General features: G+C 43.8%; 1 protein-coding gene across 1 annotated transcript in view; it reads left to right on the top strand.

Moving 5' to 3' along the window:
- IQCA1 (IQ motif containing with AAA domain 1) overlaps positions 1 to 17,918 on the top strand; it is a 112,493-nt gene extending 94,575 nt beyond the window's left edge. Inside the window, exons 16-19 of the mRNA XM_055813204.1 lie at positions 5,112 to 5,198; positions 9,214 to 9,391; positions 12,654 to 12,892; positions 17,357 to 17,918. Coding sequence (XP_055669179.1) covers positions 5,112 to 5,198; positions 9,214 to 9,391; positions 12,654 to 12,892; positions 17,357 to 17,461 — 609 coding nt within the window. The 3' untranslated portion in view covers positions 17,462 to 17,918. The remainder of the gene's footprint in view (positions 1 to 5,111; positions 5,199 to 9,213; positions 9,392 to 12,653; positions 12,893 to 17,356) is intronic.
- Positions 17,919 to 20,365: the final 2,447 nt, after the last annotated feature.

Genomic DNA, 20,365 nt, shown 5'->3' with positions numbered 1-20,365 from the left:
ATTTCCCAGCAGTCCCCAAAACCAAACTCATCCTTCAAGCATGAACTAGAACATGCTGTAATGTTTTGTCTAAGCCACATTTTCCATGTACAGAGCCAGCCTGAACTCAGTGGAGCTCTCTGCCAGCTCGTACCAACCGATGGCTTGGCTCTCTAACATTCCCATCAAGGCACAAAACACTGATACAAGCTGTTGCACTGCAGAAAAGATGCAAAGAATGCACAGGAAAAAAACCAAACATATCCAGAAAGGATTGAGGAGAGAGGGTAGAATTCATGACTCTGCGAAGCAGAAGTGTAAAAATGCAGGTAGCTCACAGGGCTTAACTCCAAGGCAATAAAAATGACAAGCACTGGCCTTCCATTAGCAACCATAAGGCAGCCATCAAGTTAATCACTACCAGAGTGAGACAGCCCCTGTTGGGTCCTTTACCAGGGCCGCAGCAGCACACAGAAAGCACATTGTACAAAAAGCCACACGTGGGAGAATGTTATTAGTGCAACACTGACCAGGCTAAAAGGTTGGGAGAGAGGTGGCCAGGAGGAAATACCAGCAGAGGAGTCACGTACGGGTATGAACAGCTCAGTGTGCTGCTGTGCAGCCATCTGTACCGAGCAAGAGCTGCAAGCTGCAGAAATATTTCAACACCTCACTGTTAGGGGACTGCTATCAGGCTGTTTGGTTACGCTGTTTAGCAAGTCAGAGGTAACCATAAAAGCATTATGCCAAAAAAGGAATAGGATGTATATAAACCCGGCGTTTAGAGACAACGTGATTTTTGAAGCCTGCCAGGTTTTTTCCACCGAATCAGGTTCATGATATTCACACCCACTGCTGCACTGTCCCTTCAGAAAAGTCATTTCTCTGGCAGTCTGAAGAACCAGGTACAGCTTACCCTAGCACATTGACAGAACTCTGTGTATTTAGCATCTCCCTGCCACACAAAACTCTTCATTACAGTTGAAAGTTTGGGGAACAGTACAGACAGCCTTTCTCCCAGGCATCCCAGAGCAATTATTTTTCTCTTGGTACAGTTCAGCCTGCTAGAAGCCTAGACCTTTGAAGTGCTAAATACCACCAATGCTCAAATATACAGGGTTACTTCTGTGACAAGGCAGCTTTACCTTGTGTTCCTCTAGTGTCAAAAAATTAAATGCATCCTGTTGGAAGACAGTATTTATAGTTATACATATATATAGTTTTATATCAGTTGTGTGTCTAACAAGCCAAAATACACGATCACCGTGCCACTGGAATATTTGCCTGGTGAGGCTCCCACAGATAAGGCCTATTCAGCATCTTGCTCCTTTAGCTGCTTTGAAGCATTTCTGCAAATATAAACTACAGAGTATCGAGCAGTTTTCAGCAACAACTCAAGCTTCTAGAAAATCTTAATCTTGGGCCTTTAAAAAAAAAAAAAAAAATCCACCAAAGCCTTTGAGTCTGGAGGAGCCTTGTGCACGTGCCCTGCAAGAATCGAGTCTCTCAAGTGCAGCAATTTAACTGTCACACTTTCCAAACTCCAGAGCCAGAGTTTAACCCAAGGCTTTCAGAAGCTCTGTTTGATCTTTGATGAATGTTGACAGACAGCAGGACGAGAAGGTGGGGTTCTTTTAATAATGATTTTCCTGAAGAGCAAATCAAGCCTCTGTGACCCATCGTTTTGCTTTACTAGCTGCAAGACGCTGGCCCAGGCTGCCCCATCCCTGGCAGTGTTCAAGGCCAGGCTGGATGGGGCTGTGAGCAGCCTGGGCTGGTGGAAGGTGGCCCTGCCCGTGGCAGGGGGGTGGAACTGGATGGTCTTTAAGGTCCTTTCCAACCTCAACTATTGCTTCTATGACCAGAGCAGTTTCCAGTGTAGGCGGCTGCTGTCTGGGTGCGGTATTAGAAGGGTTAAGGAGCCATCTGCTGGCAGCTCCAACAAATTGTTAAATGCAGCAAAGCTAATAAAATTTCAATTACAAATTAATTATGTACAGTGCATTTAATTATCCATGGATTCAAACTGTCCATGGATAATTCAAATGAAGCACTTTCACGGGGGATATACAGTCTGCTACGTATCTGCCAACAATTTAAATTAGATGCCAATGGATTCTGGGTGTCTGATCCATCTCAAAAAAAAAAAGGAACCGCCAAGCCCAAACAAAGTGTGTTGAATTTGGTCATATTCATGTGTATCAACATCAGAAAGAGATATGCAGGTCACTTTATACATTTAGATGTTTGCCTCAAACCAGAAAGCAAAGTCTCTCTTTAAGAGGGAGCCAGGAGTGAGGTTATTCATTGTTATTTCCACTTACTCAGTGGGGGAAAGAATGGGGACAAAAAAAGATGAGAGGTGTGACAACAGCGAGAATTCTTCCTTAAGAGTTAAAATGAAAGTATAGTCCAATTTAAAACTTAAGGCTGCATTTCAGAGGGCTGCTAACCACAGCAGTCATCTCCAAGCCAAACGGGGAAGATCTGCACCTCCCCGACTGCGGCGGCCCCACTGAAAGGACAGCATGGCTCGCTTTGAAGTACACAAGCAGAGTTCAACCATTGCCAACAGCTTTTACAGCCTCTGTAACCTCCCCCACCCTTATTCCCCTGTCACATCACACCACAGCATCAGACACAGGTATGGAGAACACATTGCAGAACAGCTACGCAGCTCCCCAGACATCACACAGCTGCACTACATGCACAGAGCAAAAATACCAGGAGGAGACTGCTCTCCTTGGGAAGCAAAGGCACAGCACCTCTTTACATTAACATTAGCACGCGCATTAGAGGATGTCAGCAGCCAAGACATTAACAGGGTCATAAACACAAGCAAAGTGGGGAGAAAGCACCACAATAACAGCAGATTGCACAGTGATAGAGCCTACTGGGGGGTAACATGTGTGCACAGTCTGTAAACTTGAGCAGAGAGCATGCCACCAGCCCAAACTTCACTGGGGAAGGGGAGGAAATGCAGGCTTCAAGGGGAACCGTCTCCCACTGCCTCATCTCCCTCCTGATAGCCTCTCCAGGCACACAGAGCAGGAGCAAAAAAGAAAAAATGGTTATCTTATGTTTCAGAAGGTAAAGGCACTATCAGAAAGCCCCAGCCAATAACCCATTCGTTAGCAGTGCCGAGTTCTGTAAGGCTCTCCGAGTCAGAGCTTCCACACGGCATAGTAGATTGTGACAGGTGCATGAAATGCAAATGCAGTTCTTTAACAAGCTGTAGGTTTTTTAGCAACATAAACTAGACCTATGTTTTCCTTAAAGTCTTAATTTTACAAAGAACGTCAGTTATCCCATCTCTGCTATGTGACCATGCTACCACGCTACCACATTACACTTCTTTCACTATTTGCCTCCAAGCCTGTTTACAAGCATCGAAGAGCTTACTGAATTCACCTGCAAGTGCAAATCACTAGGCCTGACTTGCATTTTCTGCAGGTGCCCGAGCCCTTGGCTAGCACATTACTCAGCAGAAAATGCCAGAGTTCGAGGCTGCTGCACAGCTCAGTCCAATGAAAGCCCCAAGCTTACCCTCTCAAACATACCTTGCAGAGCACGTGCAGGCTTAGGAATATGCCAAACATGCCTATGAACACAGATAAATAGGAGGATAGATTTAAAAAAGCATCTGGTCTTATAGTGGCAGAAGTTATTGCTGTACAATTTTAATCTGTTCTTTCATTCCACGTTGTGTACTCAATACACTGCTGGACTCAAGTTCCCCTTAAGTTGTATGTGCAGATAAACATTCACATAACTGCTAGGTCCACACATCAGTTTCTACAGAACTTATGCATTCTCTTTCACAATATGTTTTTATTTTTTCAGTCTTAATTATTCACCCTAAATATTCGAGTCCCTGCCTTCCAAAGGGAAAAAGCTCTCTGCTTTCTTCAATGAAACTGTTCTGAACTTGGAGGTACCACTTGACATATTATAGGACTGACGAGTTACCACAAATAAAGCGTCACATGCCAAAGATGGCATTGTTTCCACTTCACCCCATCAGCAGCAGAGCAAACGAGTGTAACAGCCGCCATCTACTATTCTTTTCCCCTATATTCAATCCATTTTTACTGTACAGACACACACGCTTAGTGCTTTTGAAACGTGTCCATTAAAATGAACTGCAGCGCTTTGAAGAAAGATGTTCATGACTTAATTATTCCTGCACTGGCTGTCAATCAGACACTGGGCTTGTGATATATAGAACCTATCGATTTTATAAGCTTCCTTTCCGGAAGCTGCAGTTTCAACTTGGGGGAAAAAAAACCAAACAGGACAGAAGAACGCCGTCTCTCCCTCTCGTTACCCATTGACTCCTCGAGCCATCACTTTTGTTGCTGAGCAAACTAGCACGGCTCCAAGAGCCACTGGAAAGTGATCAAAATTTGGCAGCGGAATGTCTAAACCACTGGCGTTTCTATAGCAATAGGGAGAGCGCAAGATGTGAAAAAGCCTGTAGCATTGCTGCCATCCTGCTGTGAACCTGAGGTATAGTGCCTCTGACTTTGGAGCCGGAAAGCCCATTTGTACAGTCACACACACACCCACCCCTCTTCAAATTAACAGGTTCTGTTTTAATTCTTGGGCTAACTGCAAATTAAATGCTATTTTGCAAGCCTGAATGCATATCAGCCTGTTTTGCTTCACCATTAGCACCCTCACTTCTCATGCACCAGCCGTGTCTTGCCTGGCTCCCCATCTGTGTCGCCCTCAGAAAAACCAGCGAGGGATCCCACAGGCAAGGGCAGCCAGTCCCAAGCTGCCGGTGGTCTGTCCATTGCCACAGAGCTCCAAGTCCAGGCTTCCTTCTGCAGAACTGCCGCTGAATTAGGGTTGAGAAAGGAAAGATAAGCATAGCAGTCAAAACGATCCCATTTGGGTTGGGTTCTTTAACGTTAGATTGCTGACTAGAAACAGTTTGATTTGCCAAGGCTGCTGAAAAAAGCCAGTGCTATCTACGAGTGCTGAACAGTTCTGGGGAAAAAAAAAAAGCAGCCAGGCTAATTTTAAATGCTGAAATGTGGATTCAAAAGCATAATTACAGGCTCCCAGGTATGAAATTATAGCCATTTTAATCAACTACTTGCCTTCTCTCCTCCATTTTCTCTTAGGTGGCTAAGCAATTGCAGCCTTCAGTTGTGTGGATTGGAGACACAGAAAAAATATTTTCTAAAGCAGTGCCGAAGGCTGAAGAAGAGGTGAGTAGCTTCTCTTTTTATTTCCATGCGGGTAATTTCTCCTGTTGCATTACAACAGACACAAAGGAACAAGTGTATTTCTTAGCTTAGCACATACCAGTATGACCAGACCTGCCAAAGCTTGCTTGATAATAGCTTGTCTCACTAACATTTTTTTCTTTTAAGGGAGTCTTGTGACTTCTTAAGAGCCCCCAAGAGCTCACGTTTCTCTCCTACACCTATACTTGCTTTATTTAAAAATAGTCCAGTCACTGCTCATCAGTGCACTGAAAAGTAGAAGAGAAAAATGGAGAATTTCAAAATAGGAGACAAGAAACTAAAAGTTAAGATGAGCTTAAATTGTTCAGCTCTATTAATTTGAGAAATTGGATGGAGCCAAAGTGAACAATAAAGTAACAAGGATAAATTTCCACTGTGAAAACAAAGAGCCTATGTTAAATAGTTATGTTTACTGATTATTTTCTTTGGGCTCCCAGGAGCCCTATTGCCATTGCTTCCATTCCTGCCTCTCTCATGTAGCTTCCCTACTAGAAAGAAAATTAAAACACTGCCCAACAGACACAGAAACTCAACCGCTGCAGCAGAGCAGAGCTCACCCGAAATCCTGATTAGATTCATGTTGCTTGCAAAATGTTTTACTTTTAGAGCTCCATGTGAAAAAGTAAACCTTTTTTCTTAAGGCAAGTCCTGTGCATTTAGACTGTGGGGTGGCCACAAGCCTGTGTTTTGGAAGGTTCAGGAAACATCACCTTGGAGGAGGCTGTTACCTCTGCGAGGGCAGTGTGAGCTCATGGGTGTGCAGTGACTGGTGAGCTCCAGTAGCCTCCACACCAACAGGGAACCTTTCTCTTGGGCTCAAACCTTGACAGCGAGTGCAGATGGGGATTAAAATTAAGACTAGGGGCCAAAGACTGCCTGGAGTACTGACAATCTTTGCTTTGATGACCACCAGTGTGGAAAAAATTCTTATCCTTCCCACAGCAAAGTCAGAGCTATCAGCTCTGCCCCCATTATTGCATCCCAAGACCTGCAGGTATTAACAAAAGGTCTCGTGTTCTTGGTGGGAGCGGATGGCCCCAGGCTTGACATCACACACATCCAAGATAGTTCACAGCATAGCCAGTATTTTGAGCCAGAGAGCATGAAACAGGCAGGACAGGCAGTGGTAACTGGAAGCAGTCTGGGGAGCCTTTCTTGGGAGCACTAGAATTTTGGAGATGAGCTACGCTCAGAAGCAAGGGGAAATCACTCTGCTCATCCCAATGCAACATTTCCAGCACTGTGACTGAGAACCTGGTACAAAATAAGCCTTAACTTCTTCAAATACCCACTGGAAAAGTAGTCTTTCTCCAGTCCTCCCCAAAGGATGCAAAGCAGTCAAATAGCAAATACATTGTGGTATAAACCTAGTTGCCAAGGACGACGCATGAGCAGTTCAGCTCCTCCTCGTTAAAGAAGTCGAGGTCACCTTCACCATTCACTCTGCTTCTCTCCAGCCCAAGTCCACACGATGGCCGAAATCCTAGGCTGCCTCTTCAGCAGCCCTTCTTGCTACTGGCACATTTCTTTCCAAGTGGAAGAGATTATTAGCTTTCAGGACACATCCCTGAAATGCGCACACTATGGACACACATTAGTTTCACAAGCATAACAGGAGCTGCTACATGTAAATGCCAGTCTGGTTTAGTAGGCTTACCATGAGTGGAGTGTTTAGGTCGTCTCTGATACTAGTTCAGTCATTTAAAATTTTGAAATTAAGATTCCTACAAGCTGAGCAACGAACACTTGTTGGAACCAACAGGTGGATCAGTGGGAATCCATGAATATAATTTGTCACCCAAAAAAAAAATGTTCTAAATGCTAGGGATAAATTAGGACTTACTTTCACAAGTAAAAGGTGAAACAATTGTTTTAACAGCTCTCTGCATCTCCTGATAGTCAGTTTTTCCAGCAAAAAACATACCACAGGCCCAGAGAACACCATGTCTCACCTGAAGCAATTATATCTTCTATCAGTCATTTCAGTGAGATGGGATTCCTCTACATTCCCCCAAACCTAAAATAATTTGATAGTTCTCACTTTTCTAGCAGTATTGAAGTCTCAAAACATTGGAGAGCATTTATACTTCCTTCCAACATACATGAAGAGAAGGAAAGCATGAAGCCTATGAGAAGCAACAGATACATAAATCACAGAGTAATTCAGCCAGCATAAAATGTTAAAGTAAATCCGTATCTCTGTCATTGCTGTGATCAGATCTCCCTGGCAGAGCAAAGGTGGCAAGATTGGCTAAACCTTTCAAAGCAGCTATGTAACAGCTTATTGTTTAATCATCAGAGAAGCAAAGCTCATTACCAAAAGCTTCCCAGCAACGGAATGGCAAAGTTTGGATAAGAGCTTGTCATTTGAGGTTGTGCCCTCAGACTGCAGCGTTTGGGCGTTGGCAGAGCAATATCCTTTCTTTCTGAGCAAGAAAAAAGCCAAGGCTTCTCCTTTGTTCCAGGGTGTACCTACTATACTCACAAGGCACATTCTTTGGGAGCAAGTACAGGCATCCTGCTCTCCTGGGAGCATTGGGTGCATCGGCACAACAAGGAGGAGATGAAAAGATGGCAGCTGGCATTGTGTCATGGCCATAGAAATAGTTCATACAAGAGCAACAAAATGAGCTGGGGTTATCATCCTGGCAGGCAACATGCCCATTCTCCAAAGTGGGACCTATGCCCTAATGCTAAGACATGCTCAGCTCATTCTCATTAAGCAACTGGCAAACTTAGGAAGATGCATAGTATGACCATGAGAAGAATAAGAAAACAAACATATCACAATTAAGACAAGTTCAGCTAGAAGAATAACTGTGTGACTCTACCCAGAGACTTTAGGGATTTCTTATCGATTTCCCAATTTTCCCTCCTCTGTAGCTTTCCCTCCAAAAAGCAGAGCTTTGTCGCCTTTCTGCCAGCTGCCTGCTACTGCAGACAACAGAGATTGGATCACAAAGATTGTACCTGCAATGTAGATTCACAGGTGTTTATAATAATAAACCTTTTTAGCTGAGAAGGTCTGTGGGGCAGTTTCTTTTTCATTGACATTAAGGAAAGCCAATCTGAAATCAAAGCTCAAGTTTCAGGAAGCTGCTTACTGTGTAGTAAAAAAAATAAATCACGAGTTGATCTGGAGAGTAAAGTTTTCAAGTGAGTGGGTGTCAGCGACTTGAACGTTAAGCTTCAATCATTTCTGAAAAGAGGCTTTCAAGTCGTCGGACTTCTCCAATATGCTATCCTAACCTAGCTGTTCACTTATAGCTTTATTAACAGTAGAGTGACACTACAGCAATTTGATTAAGCTTCTCCAACCAATATTCACTTGAACATTATCAAATATAGCTATACAATAACAGGCTTTGCTCAATACTCATCTGTTTTGTAACTAGTGGTTGTTAAAAGTCAAATAGTAAATCACTGCAAAGAAGTGAACCTTGAGTTCAAAGAGCTTGCATTCTCAGGTTAAAGCCTCAACAAGCTAGAAATCATAGCAAAAATTAGGGAGTATGTTTCACATTTACACATTCACATGGGTAGGAGTTGGTAGACCATAACCTCCAAGAGCTGGGGGGATTCCAGACTAGGTTACATACCCTGGCAATTTTTCTGTCTGTTAAGGTTCATCAGGTGCACAGGTCCAAGCAATATTTCTCCTTGAACTGGAAATCGGGATTTCCTTCTTTACATGAGTTGTTTCCTTCCTGCTTTTCAATAACAGTACCAGCAAATTCAATATAGAAAGGCAGTAGCACAAACCCACAAATAGATAAGCAGAAATTGAGTGTTTGCCTGACTTTCAGAAGACAGAGGCATTCTACTTGGGATGAGCATACTAAATGCAACTAGACTACTAAAAAAAAAGCACAAAAACCTGTTGTATATAGCACATCTACAACTTCACCTCGTTAACTCTAAACTGTCAGCATCAGTAACAACTCTTTCCTCTTGTATTTACATGTACACCCTGAAGATGAACCTGAAACACCTGGAAAAGATCCTCCCCAAATTCCTTAAGGCTTTGAAAGCGCAGGACAGAGTGCTGCTGGTGGGAACTACCAACCGTCCCTTCGATGCTAATCTTAAACCTTTCTGCAAAGTTTACCAAAAAATCATTCTTATTCCCAGGCCTGACTACGCTTCAAGATTTGGCAAGTATTTAAGTCATCCTGTTGATTCCTACTGTTTAAAATCCATGCTTATTGTCTGGTTATCCTCAGAACTGACTTTAAATTCACACCCCGGGTACATCTCAGTTCCTGAAAGTGTAGGCAGTACAGGTACAGGCTACCCCAGAGAGCAAATAATAAAAGTGGAAGTTGGGAGAAGAGTTTAAAATACTGTTTGGCAGTTACTAATTTTTCATTAGTTTAGTGCACAGCAAGTTCAGCCCAAGCTGGTTTTTCCCCTGTTTGAAGGGTAAGACCCTATTTCAGTGCAAATTTTCTAATCCAAGCTTTTAGGTTTGGTGATGGGTTTTTGTTCGGTTTTTTCGGGTTTGTTTTGTTGGGGTTTTTTTGTTTGGTTGGTTTGTTTTCACACAGGGATTCTAAGTTTCTGTTATTCCTATCCAGTTTCCGTACTCTAAACAATATACTTCAAAGTCCCTCCATAAACAGAACTGTGTCTGGAGGACTGAGTTTTGTCACTAGCAAATTCCATTTTTGTACCTACGGATCATTAGGGAAATCTTAAAGGCATCCACAATTTTGCAAGCCTAGTCTATCAAATGTCTGCAGTGACAGACAGGCTCTCCCAAAGCCCGACAAGTTCCCCGAGTACCCCATACATTGGGATTTAAAGCTTGTCGGGAAAACAGTGTATTTTATTAGACCAATTTACATGGCTAGAAAGAGACAAACTTCCAGGAATACAAGTTTGTTTTCAGATTTGAATCATCTTGAAGCCTGCAATAGCTCAGCATTGGCTAGGAAGAAACACTCCAAATTAAGCTTAATAATGGGAATCAATTACTACAAGAAAAATGGAAGTTTGTCCGCATCCTTCAGAAGTGGCTGGTAGAAGGGCTTTTGTTCCCAGAAATACATAATTTTTTTCCTGTGGTTTAATCATGGATACGTGGTTGAACAGTTTTCTGGGCACTAAGGGGTCTCGATGTGGTGACTCACAAGCAGAAGGGCTGTTTAGGTCCAGTCTAAAGATAATATTGAAAAAAGGTTTGAGGCTATTCAGAATGTCACCAAACACTTCAGCTTAGGACTCTCAATGGTGCACTCCTACCAGCAGCTCCTAGCATGGAAATCCCTGTTGATCACCACATCAAAGACAACAGACTCCCTTCATGCCACTGATTTCCGATAGATCACATCCCAGAATACAGTAGTAAAGGAAACCACATTCAGTTCAGGGACCTGGCTACACAGTTGTAGCCCGACTACAATATCGCTCCACATAGTCACCTTCTCACAGTACAGTCGCATGACTTTACAAAAGTCCAGTTTCTTAACTGCCTTTCACAGAGGCAGCCAAGGTACTGAGATGATGCACGTTTGGGCAAGCTCAGGACAGGTTTTGACTGTCTAGCACATTATAAATCTCTCCCAAGTTCAATAATTTTCATAGCGTGGATGGGAAACGGTCTCTAAGCAAGCTAACATGTGTTTCATGTTACGTTACAGCTCTGATAAATTGCTAACAGATAAGGGACATGAATAAGACCTAGAGAAAGGAGGTGATAGCAGCTGAATTTAGCTGTGTTCACTTCTGGAGATTGAGCTGTCACATTCTGGGATTCTCACCACTAATTTGGAGTCCAAAAGGGCCAGCTGAAGGGATTTCAACTGCAAACTTAAGAATGCCCCAAAAAGTTAACTCTTGACATTTTAAAGCAGATTAAACTTGCAATTTTACTTCTTTGACATTGTCCCATTTAAGACCCTGCCTGGCTTGTTCTTTAGCTCCAGCCTTCCCTGAAGTTCAATGGAAATATGATCTTTACCACACAGAGAGCCCTCACCTTCCAATGCCTGACACCCAGTCCGAGAACTAGAGAAACTTGTTTTGACAGGAAAGCCATAACAGAACAAACACTCACAGCCACAGTGCACGTTACCTGTCTGCTACAACCCTCTCTCATTACAAACCAGAATATTCCAATCTATGCACAATGGAAATAGTAAACATACAATGGAAATCATTAAACTTGAAGATTCACGATCCTATACTGGTTTCTTGCTATTAATCACCCAGCAAGTCGGTAACTTGTATTACACACAGGTCCTGCCTGCACCAGAAGCTGCGGCACACAGTCCATGGCTGCACAGAAGCAGTGCTCACTGTTGTGTGCATCAATTCCTCTTTTATGAATTAGTGATTCAGCCAATAATTATCGAGCATAGATATAATTCAAGTGGAAGACCACAATTTGCCCGAGTGAAAAATGTAATACAAAGTTGTCAATAGTTATGGGCATGAGTCCATAGTATTGACGCGGCAGTCGAAGGAAGGATGGGGCAGGTTTGCTCCATTACACAGCTGCCCCAACATCCAGTACCGTTAACTCCCCAACCACATTTTCATACTGCATATGAGCATTCAAACACACAACACCCAAATCACAAGTTGTCTGTCTCATTCACAAACCTTTTTAATCTCTATACATAATACTTGTTGGTTTTCCCAAGTGTTTTTATATAAGACTTTAAACGAAAGCATGGTGAGATTGCATGAAAGTTTTAGTAAGTTTCTCTGAGACAGACCATTACTTTATATAGGATAAAACAAAAGATGTTATTACTCCTATAAATTTATCTTTGGAAGCAAAATCTCAGGCACTTCACAAACAATTAAGAAAACCTTCATATCACAGAGGTTCACAGCTAAAAGATACAAACAGATTCACCATTCAAATAAGCAGCAAAGTGCCAATCACAGAAATTTATACCTGGCCTTTGCAACACATGCCTGCAGAGCTGGAAGCCAAAAGGCTTCCAAACCAAGGATCGAGTCCCCATAGCAGCCCTCAGCCCAGCAGGAGTCACTGGTGACCAGGGTCATGGAGATAAAAGCAGGCTGTTAATATAGGTGCGTAAGTCTACACACCCAGACTGGAACATGCTGGACAGGTTCTCTTTCTGTGCGTACTTAAGCACATTTAAGTAGTTCTTTCCATTTTTACACATCTATCCACCTCACATTATGTGGCCTCAATGACTTTCGGAAAAGTACTGACTGATAGCCAACAAACGATCACTAATGGTTCGAAAACAGATGTGCCTGAAGGCCTCTATGCTACAAATCTGTGGATGAAAGAAACAGCAAACATGAAAAATGTGAATCCTGGCTTTTCTGACTGATATCCCTTATTTTCCTGTTTCAGAATGCAAAAATATTTCTCCTGCTTTCCTTAACGCATGTCTTTGCCATTCTCTTTTTCTGGATCCTGATGAACAGTGCTATGGAAGCACATTATTCTGCAGAACGGTGGAGTGATCACCAGCTCGCTGAACATAAGCTGCCTAGCAAAAGTGTCTGATGGTTTCACCCCGGGACACATCATCCAGGCAGTACAAGCTGTCCTGAGCGAGCTACGCCTTCTGCAGATGACCAGGAAGCCACTGACGACTGCCGAGTTCGTGACTTCTCTGGCCAGGCAGGATCCAGTGTACATAGAGGAGGAAGAAACATTTAAGGTGACATTAAGAGCTATGTTAACCAGCTGTCTTTCATCATCCCCTGCCACGTCCTTGTCCGGGCACATTTGATCTAGAGACCCGCTAATTCTGCTGATGGGTTGGCACATCACTATTTGAATGATGATGTATGGCTGAACAGCACCAAACACCCACCTCTTCCCATTTTGGGATGTTTGGCAGCCCGGGCTGCTGGGCAGCTGGACGTGCCAGGCAAACTGTCATTACTACAGGCAGCAGCTCCACACGGGCAGCACACCTGGCACACAGCTTTGCTGAACCTACTGCCCTCACCCTACTCCTGCTGAACAGGGTGGCTTTCACATGCGTGGATAAATCATGCAAGTGTCATTAGTACAATGCATCGTTTGTTTGGGGGTTTTTTTGAGCTGATGTGTTCAGCCCGCCTGGCTATGTTGAGAACACAAAAAACCTAGACATGCAGGTGTTCCACATAGGGCTCAATTTCTAAAGTCCTTATTTTAAATCATTTCAAACAAGAATTTTCTTCTAAGAGTTTTGATTTAAAATACTGGTTTAAAATAAGAATTAGTTTCTGCCTCAGGCTCCCTCCCTCTCCCCACCCTCAGGGCTGTAAAATCCTGAAGGCAAAACCTGGCACATTGCACATACCTCAAATGCACATGGATCACCCTGCAAACAACTACTTTTTCCAGATGTAGCTCAGTAATAATTAGCCTTTGTTTCCCTAGACTAGGATTATCTTTATGTAGCAGTTAATTCCGCTTTCACTGTATCACTTAGGTTTCCTATTGATGGGAACAGTTTATCAGGCTTAAGTATAGGTCTACAATGTATTTACTGTAGTGACTTCACTGTAGCCTAGGGACGGCTGAACCGGACTTGAACTAGCTAGTCAAGCACAACACTGCAACTTAGCAACACTGACACTCCAGAAAAATGGTGCAACACTTGACCGAGGCACTCCAAGCCTACTAAACACTAGTGAAAGCCTTGGCCACAGAACAGAAAACCCTGTTGTGTACCAAGATGCTGCAGGCAGCCCACACCTGGGGCTCCAGATGGGATAGGGCTTCTGTACTGAAGCCAAGAGACCCCAAAAAGCACTTTCTCAGTCCTATCCCCACCCCAGCTTCTACCCAGACCCACTTTTAAACCATCCAGTTGTCCTGGCTGAAAGGTTTCCTTCTCCTTCTGCTCTTTGAATCCCCTCTGGTTCTGAATCCCCACAGCACCTCACAAAATAAACAGGATGCAGTTTCTAACAACTTTGTCCAAGTCTTCTTCCACTGCTAACCTAATGATAGTGCATATTTCTCCCAGCCCTGTTGAACACTTTCCAATTTCCATCTAGAGCCATTTGGCTCACTCAACGCAGGCAGCATTTGTGATATTTGGCAAATTACTCTTTTTATCCTCATGCTTCCTATCTAAACCAGTATCTTTCCTCAGGGAAAGGCTAATGGTTCAGTGTTGCAGCAAAGAAAAAAAAAAAAAACTATCATTCCCAGCTCCAAGTAGTAATCCATTTGTACCCTGAAACATGAGAGCTAGTATTTAGTGCAAGTTTTACTTGAAAATATTATTCTGCTTGCTATGAATGTGCCTGTTTTGTACAGCACGAAGCGTGCAGGCAGCGCTTCATTTTGAACACTGCTAAAATGATACTGTCCTCGGCGTCCCGCGGCAATCATTTCTTTGCATTAATTACAGCCCTTAAAGTATTTCCTTTTATCCGTTTTAAATTTTTTTCCCTTACATGTCATGGAACCTTGCCCCAGCACCTGTAATACGGCACAGGGGAAGAGGATTGTCAAAATGGCCTCATGCATTAATTAAACTCCAGTGTCTTCATCTCGTCTCGCACAGAAGTCTCCCCTTCCTGAGCCTCTAATCATTGCCACCATTGGACCTTTTCTGTTGCTTTGCTTTGTCCTTTTTGAAGTGGGGCGGCTAAAACGCAGCATTCAAAGTGAATATTAGCGCTGTGATGAATCTTTGATTTCTATTCACTGGAAACATGAATCTCCCTGTTTGACATTTATATTCTGCCAGTGTTCCAAAATGAATATAAATAATGCAAAATTTGTAATAATGTGATTTCTTCATTCAATTTACTCAAATTTCTGCCCCAATTATACATCCTCATTTTTGAAATTACAAATTATTGCACCAGTGTGATTGATACAAATCCTTGCACAAAAATAACAGTAATCCTAGAGGAGCAAAGGACTGCAGTCCAGCTAGCACACCAAGTTCTGCCTGGCAGTGACTAGTACAAAATACTTACATGCAAGAAAACCCCTACTACAGGCTATGGACATCCATTGCTTCCTCCAACAAGCAACCATCATAACTTTGATCCATCGCTCACTATCAGGAACATCCCCAGTTCAGATGCTAGTGCGCTAACGATAAATCTACTTGTAGCCGTAACTGAGGAGCTGGCTTCATTAATCACACATCGCAGTTCCACTAGCTAACGAGGCAAAAGCAGCCATTACTGCAAGCCAACAGGCAGGTTAATTTTGTGCATTGAAATATATGCATGAAGAAACAGGAGGAGAACAAGAGGGGACATCGCAAGTCACTCAGCTCCTCCCGCCACATGCAGCGGAGTCCTTTTATCAGTGACTCTGAGCAGGCAGTGGGATGACCTCCACAGCCCGCCCCCACCAAACAGTGCTTTACACCCCACCAACCTCCCAGAAAGCTGTTGGCAGGGGTTTGTTGTTCTTTTCACCTCCCACTTAAGGTCTGGGGAACATTATACCCAGGACAACAAACCTGGAGGAGGAGACCGCAGGGAGAAAAATAGGATTTCCGTGGCCTCACGGTCTGTGGCTCATGGAAGGCTAGAGACATCGCTTGGTTGCTAGTTACTGCTGGGGAAGTCAAGACCTCCCCAAGTCAATAGTCACAACCACCACCTTGTCTTTCTTATCCCCCTCACGTGAAGGGCCAGAAGCAGCCATCTCCAGACCTCTCCCTGCCCCATCCCATTTGGGACTGTTCTCCCCGACACAGGAATAGTTTGGCCCAAGACAGCAAAATTCAATTGCCCAGGCCACTGCACCGAGAGCCTCCCAAACACCTCCCATGTCACCATCCAGATGTGGATCCGCGAGAGGCTGCATGATGTTTTAATCAGTGGAGTCAGGGTTCTTGGATGGGGAGTGCTCAGCTCAGTCAGGCAATTAGAGCAGAGATCACTGTGTTGGGGCTGCCCAGAAGCCAGCTGGACATTTGACAGCTGTCAGACTTCATTTACCTGCTGACAGTATTTAATCTGTAAGACAAGAGAACCAAATAGGGTGCCTGTCATCAGCCCCTTTCTGCAACCCAGAAGCAGCCTGTAAGAAGCATGACACCAAGGAGGACCATTGGGTGCCAGGAGAGGAATGTGAAGGCGTTTTCTCCCCTATACACTTCCAATACCTCTTCTCCCAACTAGTTCTCTTGCTGCTGCCTGTCTGCAACACATACTGGGAAACTGGACGAGGCAGATTCCTAGAGGCAGCCCTTCCAGGCTCAGGCTGCAAGCAGCGTTTTGGGTGGATCACATGGCAACAGCAGACCTTCACGGGATGCTGCATTGGTAGGAAGGTTAAAGACGACAGGGGCCCCATCAAAGGGCAGAGGAGACACAGCTGGGGCATGAAATAGTGGTCTGTAGCCAGAGGAAAGACATTCATTCCTGGGTCAGCGCATGGATGAATATGGTCAAGGCGGCAGGCATTTTACCAGCCATGTAGCATTTTATTCTCTGATGTAGGCAGGACTTTGTTAATAAAGGTTCCTGTACGTACAGCTTGGGAAAGACTAATTCCTACATAACTACTAACTTTAAGGCACTGCCTTCTTCACTTTACATTATTTTCACATGGCCTAGAACTGCCTTGTTGACATTACAGTCCAGGAGCTTGGCAGGTTTGCAGAGCAACTATACCAAAATCATTTACAAGTCACAGGACTGTGAACAGGCATCTGAAAGCAATAAACAGGTTTTTAATGTTCAGGGTTTGTTTTGCTTCTTAAGCTCTCTCATTGAAATAAAAACTGTCTGGATTGATTTGCAGAGCCATGAGAAGTAGATGCTTTGTCTATTGCCAAGTTTCAGACCACAGGGAGTTTTGACAAGAGCTATATACCCTGGAAATAGGGTTGATCATAGAAGTTCTAACGTTTCCATAACTATAGCAACACAAATGGCCCAGTTAAGAATCCCTGTTAATGAGACACAGTTCAAGCAAGCAATTGCTACACTTCTTGTTATAATAATGTACTCAAGAGATCTGAGGATTTCATTTCTCCTTCTCCACAAGCCAGTCAGGATTTTAAGAGATTTGGAGGGGTTTTGTTGTTGGTTTTTTGTTGTTGTTGGTTTGGTTTTTAAGGAATGCTCCATTGTACTAGTAAAAAGTTTAAGGTTTTTTTTCTTTAAGTTTTAATAAAACGTACATATCCTTTTTGATTCTCCAGGCTTGGTATGCCAAGACACCACTGGGTAAAGCACGAAACAGAGCACTTGCAGACAAGGAGAAAGTACCAAAAGGAAAAACAAATAAAGGAAAAGGAAAAAAGTAACTTGCTCAAGAATTTTGCATCTGGCAATACCAGTCACAGCTCTACTTTACTGAAGAGGGGAAGACATCAGGAAAGCAGACACATCAGAATAACACACCCCAAGTTTAAGTATTCCAGGAAAGAGAATTCCTTTCTGAATGAATTTTTAAAAAGTTAAAAAAAAAAACAATCAGATGAGACATCAATGTGACATGTAGCTCTCACAGGATAAAGAGTTAACGACCACTGACTTGCTCAAGTATTATTTATTCGAAGAGATTTTAGGGGGCAGAAGGGTTCATTACTCAGGACTGTAACATGCCATCAACTTTTAGGCTATACTCATTTATTTCAGCAAGTAACTCTCCTTAAAAATTGATGTCACATTAATGTCTTTCATTACTTTAATATCCTATATGCTTTATAAAACTAACTGCTTTATATATCTGTAGGTCTAATGTGTTACAGTTCTCAATAAAACTATTACAGCTATAAAGACTGCTTTTTAATTGGGATGGATTATAAGACACTTAATGCAATCAACCACAAGCTGAATATTTACATAGCTGCATGAGGATCAGCACCGTTTTACCTTTTGATGCTTTATCATGGACAAATTTTATATGTGATGTTTGAAGAAAACAATAAGCAGAACAAAGGCAAAAGTAAAGCAGTCAGGTGGTGCTCATGTCAGTGGATGCCCTGAGAACCTATTTTGCTATAGAAAACAATGCCAAGTTACCTTGTTTGCACAAACGGCAGCGTTATCCGTTACTTAAGAAAACATGTATGACAGAACAGCAGCTGCAATGACAATCTGGATTAGGCCTGCTGAGCTTTCTAAGAGGTTGTTTCATGCTGCGTTAAACCCAGTCTACCTAGACCTGCTTTAGCTTCTGCTAAAGCCAGTCCTTCAAGCTCCGTTCAAGCAGCCCACTGGTGAACGCCTGCCCCATCCCATTCAGACCCCACACATCAAGCAGGGTACAGATGGAGCCTGTGGGGACACAGCAGCTCTTTCTGTGTGCTTGAGCAGCAAAGTGCGAAGCTCTGTAGCAGGAATGCCTTCTGCCCACAAGGACCCAAGACACTTGGAAGCAGAGATTCGCTGGTCTTGTGCTTTGATGCAGCGAGCGCATTAGACTTGATGTCCAAATAGCACAGGGAACAGTCCACGGCAGCATTTGATAGCATTCAGGTAACAGGCAATCAATCTTGTCCGTTCATAAATCATCACTTGTGGGGGCAAGGTTTTTATAGGCAGTGGTCAGAACACCCTAAAGCTTTGGGACATCCTACGTGGCGCTGATGGAGCCAACACCGCCTTTATGTCAAGTACAAGGTCTCATTCACCAGGGTCTTTGCCAACAGGCAACTCACAATACCTATTTAATTGGAACACGAGGCACACCATCCCCAGGGAGTCAAAGGACCTGCCCATACCTTTACTACCGAGAGGCTGGGAGGTACCAGGAGGGCTGCGATGCTGTAGGGAGCTGCTCAGGTTTCCTCCAGCACAGGCCAGGCCAACCAGCCTTTGAGGGAGGGCAGGCTGGGGACAGCACATCACGTTCTCTGCCAGTTACAATTCACTCTGGAGTACAGCAGTGCTCGCTGCTTAGTACAATCTTACCAAGGCGTACATAAAAGGGAATGATCACATTTTAAAAATTTCCACATCTTCGTACTATCCCAAGCCCTCACTTCCCCTGCTTGAACAGTTATTTCATCAAAAAGGTGGTGGCAAGTGACTTGCCGAAAATGCACTTTTACCCAGACAGTGGGTACACAACATGCTTTAGGACAGCAACCCTGCAGAAAGACAAAAGCCCACCCAAAAACCTGCCTGAAAAGCTGCTCTAACAGTTTGCTGAGAAGGGATTGGTACTGAGCCTCTCCCACCAAGAAGAAATCCAACGGGAAAAAAAAAAAAACACAAAAAACACTCCTGGAAACAGCAACGTCTGAACAAAAGCCCAGAAAGATTCCTACAGGCAACTAACTGCACAGAAAACAATTCAAGAAATCGTATCACTGAGCACAGTAGAGGGAACTGGGTGGCTCTTGTTAATAAAGTGAATTTACCCCCCCAAGGGGGGAACGGGCTGCCATGTCGTCACAGCATGTGGGACAGAACCAGCCCAACTCAGGGATTTTGCAGTCATCTTTGGCTACGTTTTGCTGTCTGATACAGGGCTCCCCTGGTCTTCAGCCTTCCAACCCTGCATCTCCAGCCCTGCCAAAGGGATCCAAGCAACAGAAGAGGAAATGCTTGCTACATCTCCTCTGTGCAACACCTCAGGACATTTCTGGTGTACAAATTCCTTCCCCCAGCCATCCCCGCAGTAATCCAGTTGCTGGAACCTCGTCACGACCCACTCAAGGGACCCTACGAGTGCGAGTTGCCAGCCTCTGGATTTAATCACTTGCAAGAGAACAGCTACAGACTTTGGCTTTCCTTTCTTTATTCTTTCTGTGCAGACGCTTGTTTGCGGCAGGCTGCTGGCTCCACAAATTTGGCAGCACATCCCAATTAAAAAAGGTACTCTTCAACTGCATCCTAGGTGAGGAAAGCCAGACTCTCCAAAGAGATGGCAGGGTTTGTGTTAAAATCCTCATCTCTGCTCTCATCTGCAAGAAAACTAATTTGGATAATTCTGTCCTCAATCTTGCCGACAGTGGAATACTCCTCTCCACAACAGGTTTGACAGCAGGACGTGATGTGATGAAAAGACCGCATTTAGGCTGGATGTAAGCAAGCCCATTAACTAATATTTCAGCAGGTTCAATGCAATCTCAATAGCAAAGTAACACACTGACTGGCAACATCCATCTCCAGGGCATGACTCCGACCCCGTGCAGAAAGGATGTGTGAACCTCTCAACATCCCAGGTGTGCTCAGCAGGGCAGAAGCCTGATGTTTTT

Source organism: Falco peregrinus, chromosome 8 (assembly GCF_023634155.1).
Source record: "Falco peregrinus isolate bFalPer1 chromosome 8, bFalPer1.pri, whole genome shotgun sequence".
Lineage (NCBI taxonomy): Eukaryota > Metazoa > Chordata > Aves > Falconiformes > Falconidae > Falco > Falco peregrinus.
This window is presented reverse-complemented; position numbering and strand designations above follow the sequence as displayed.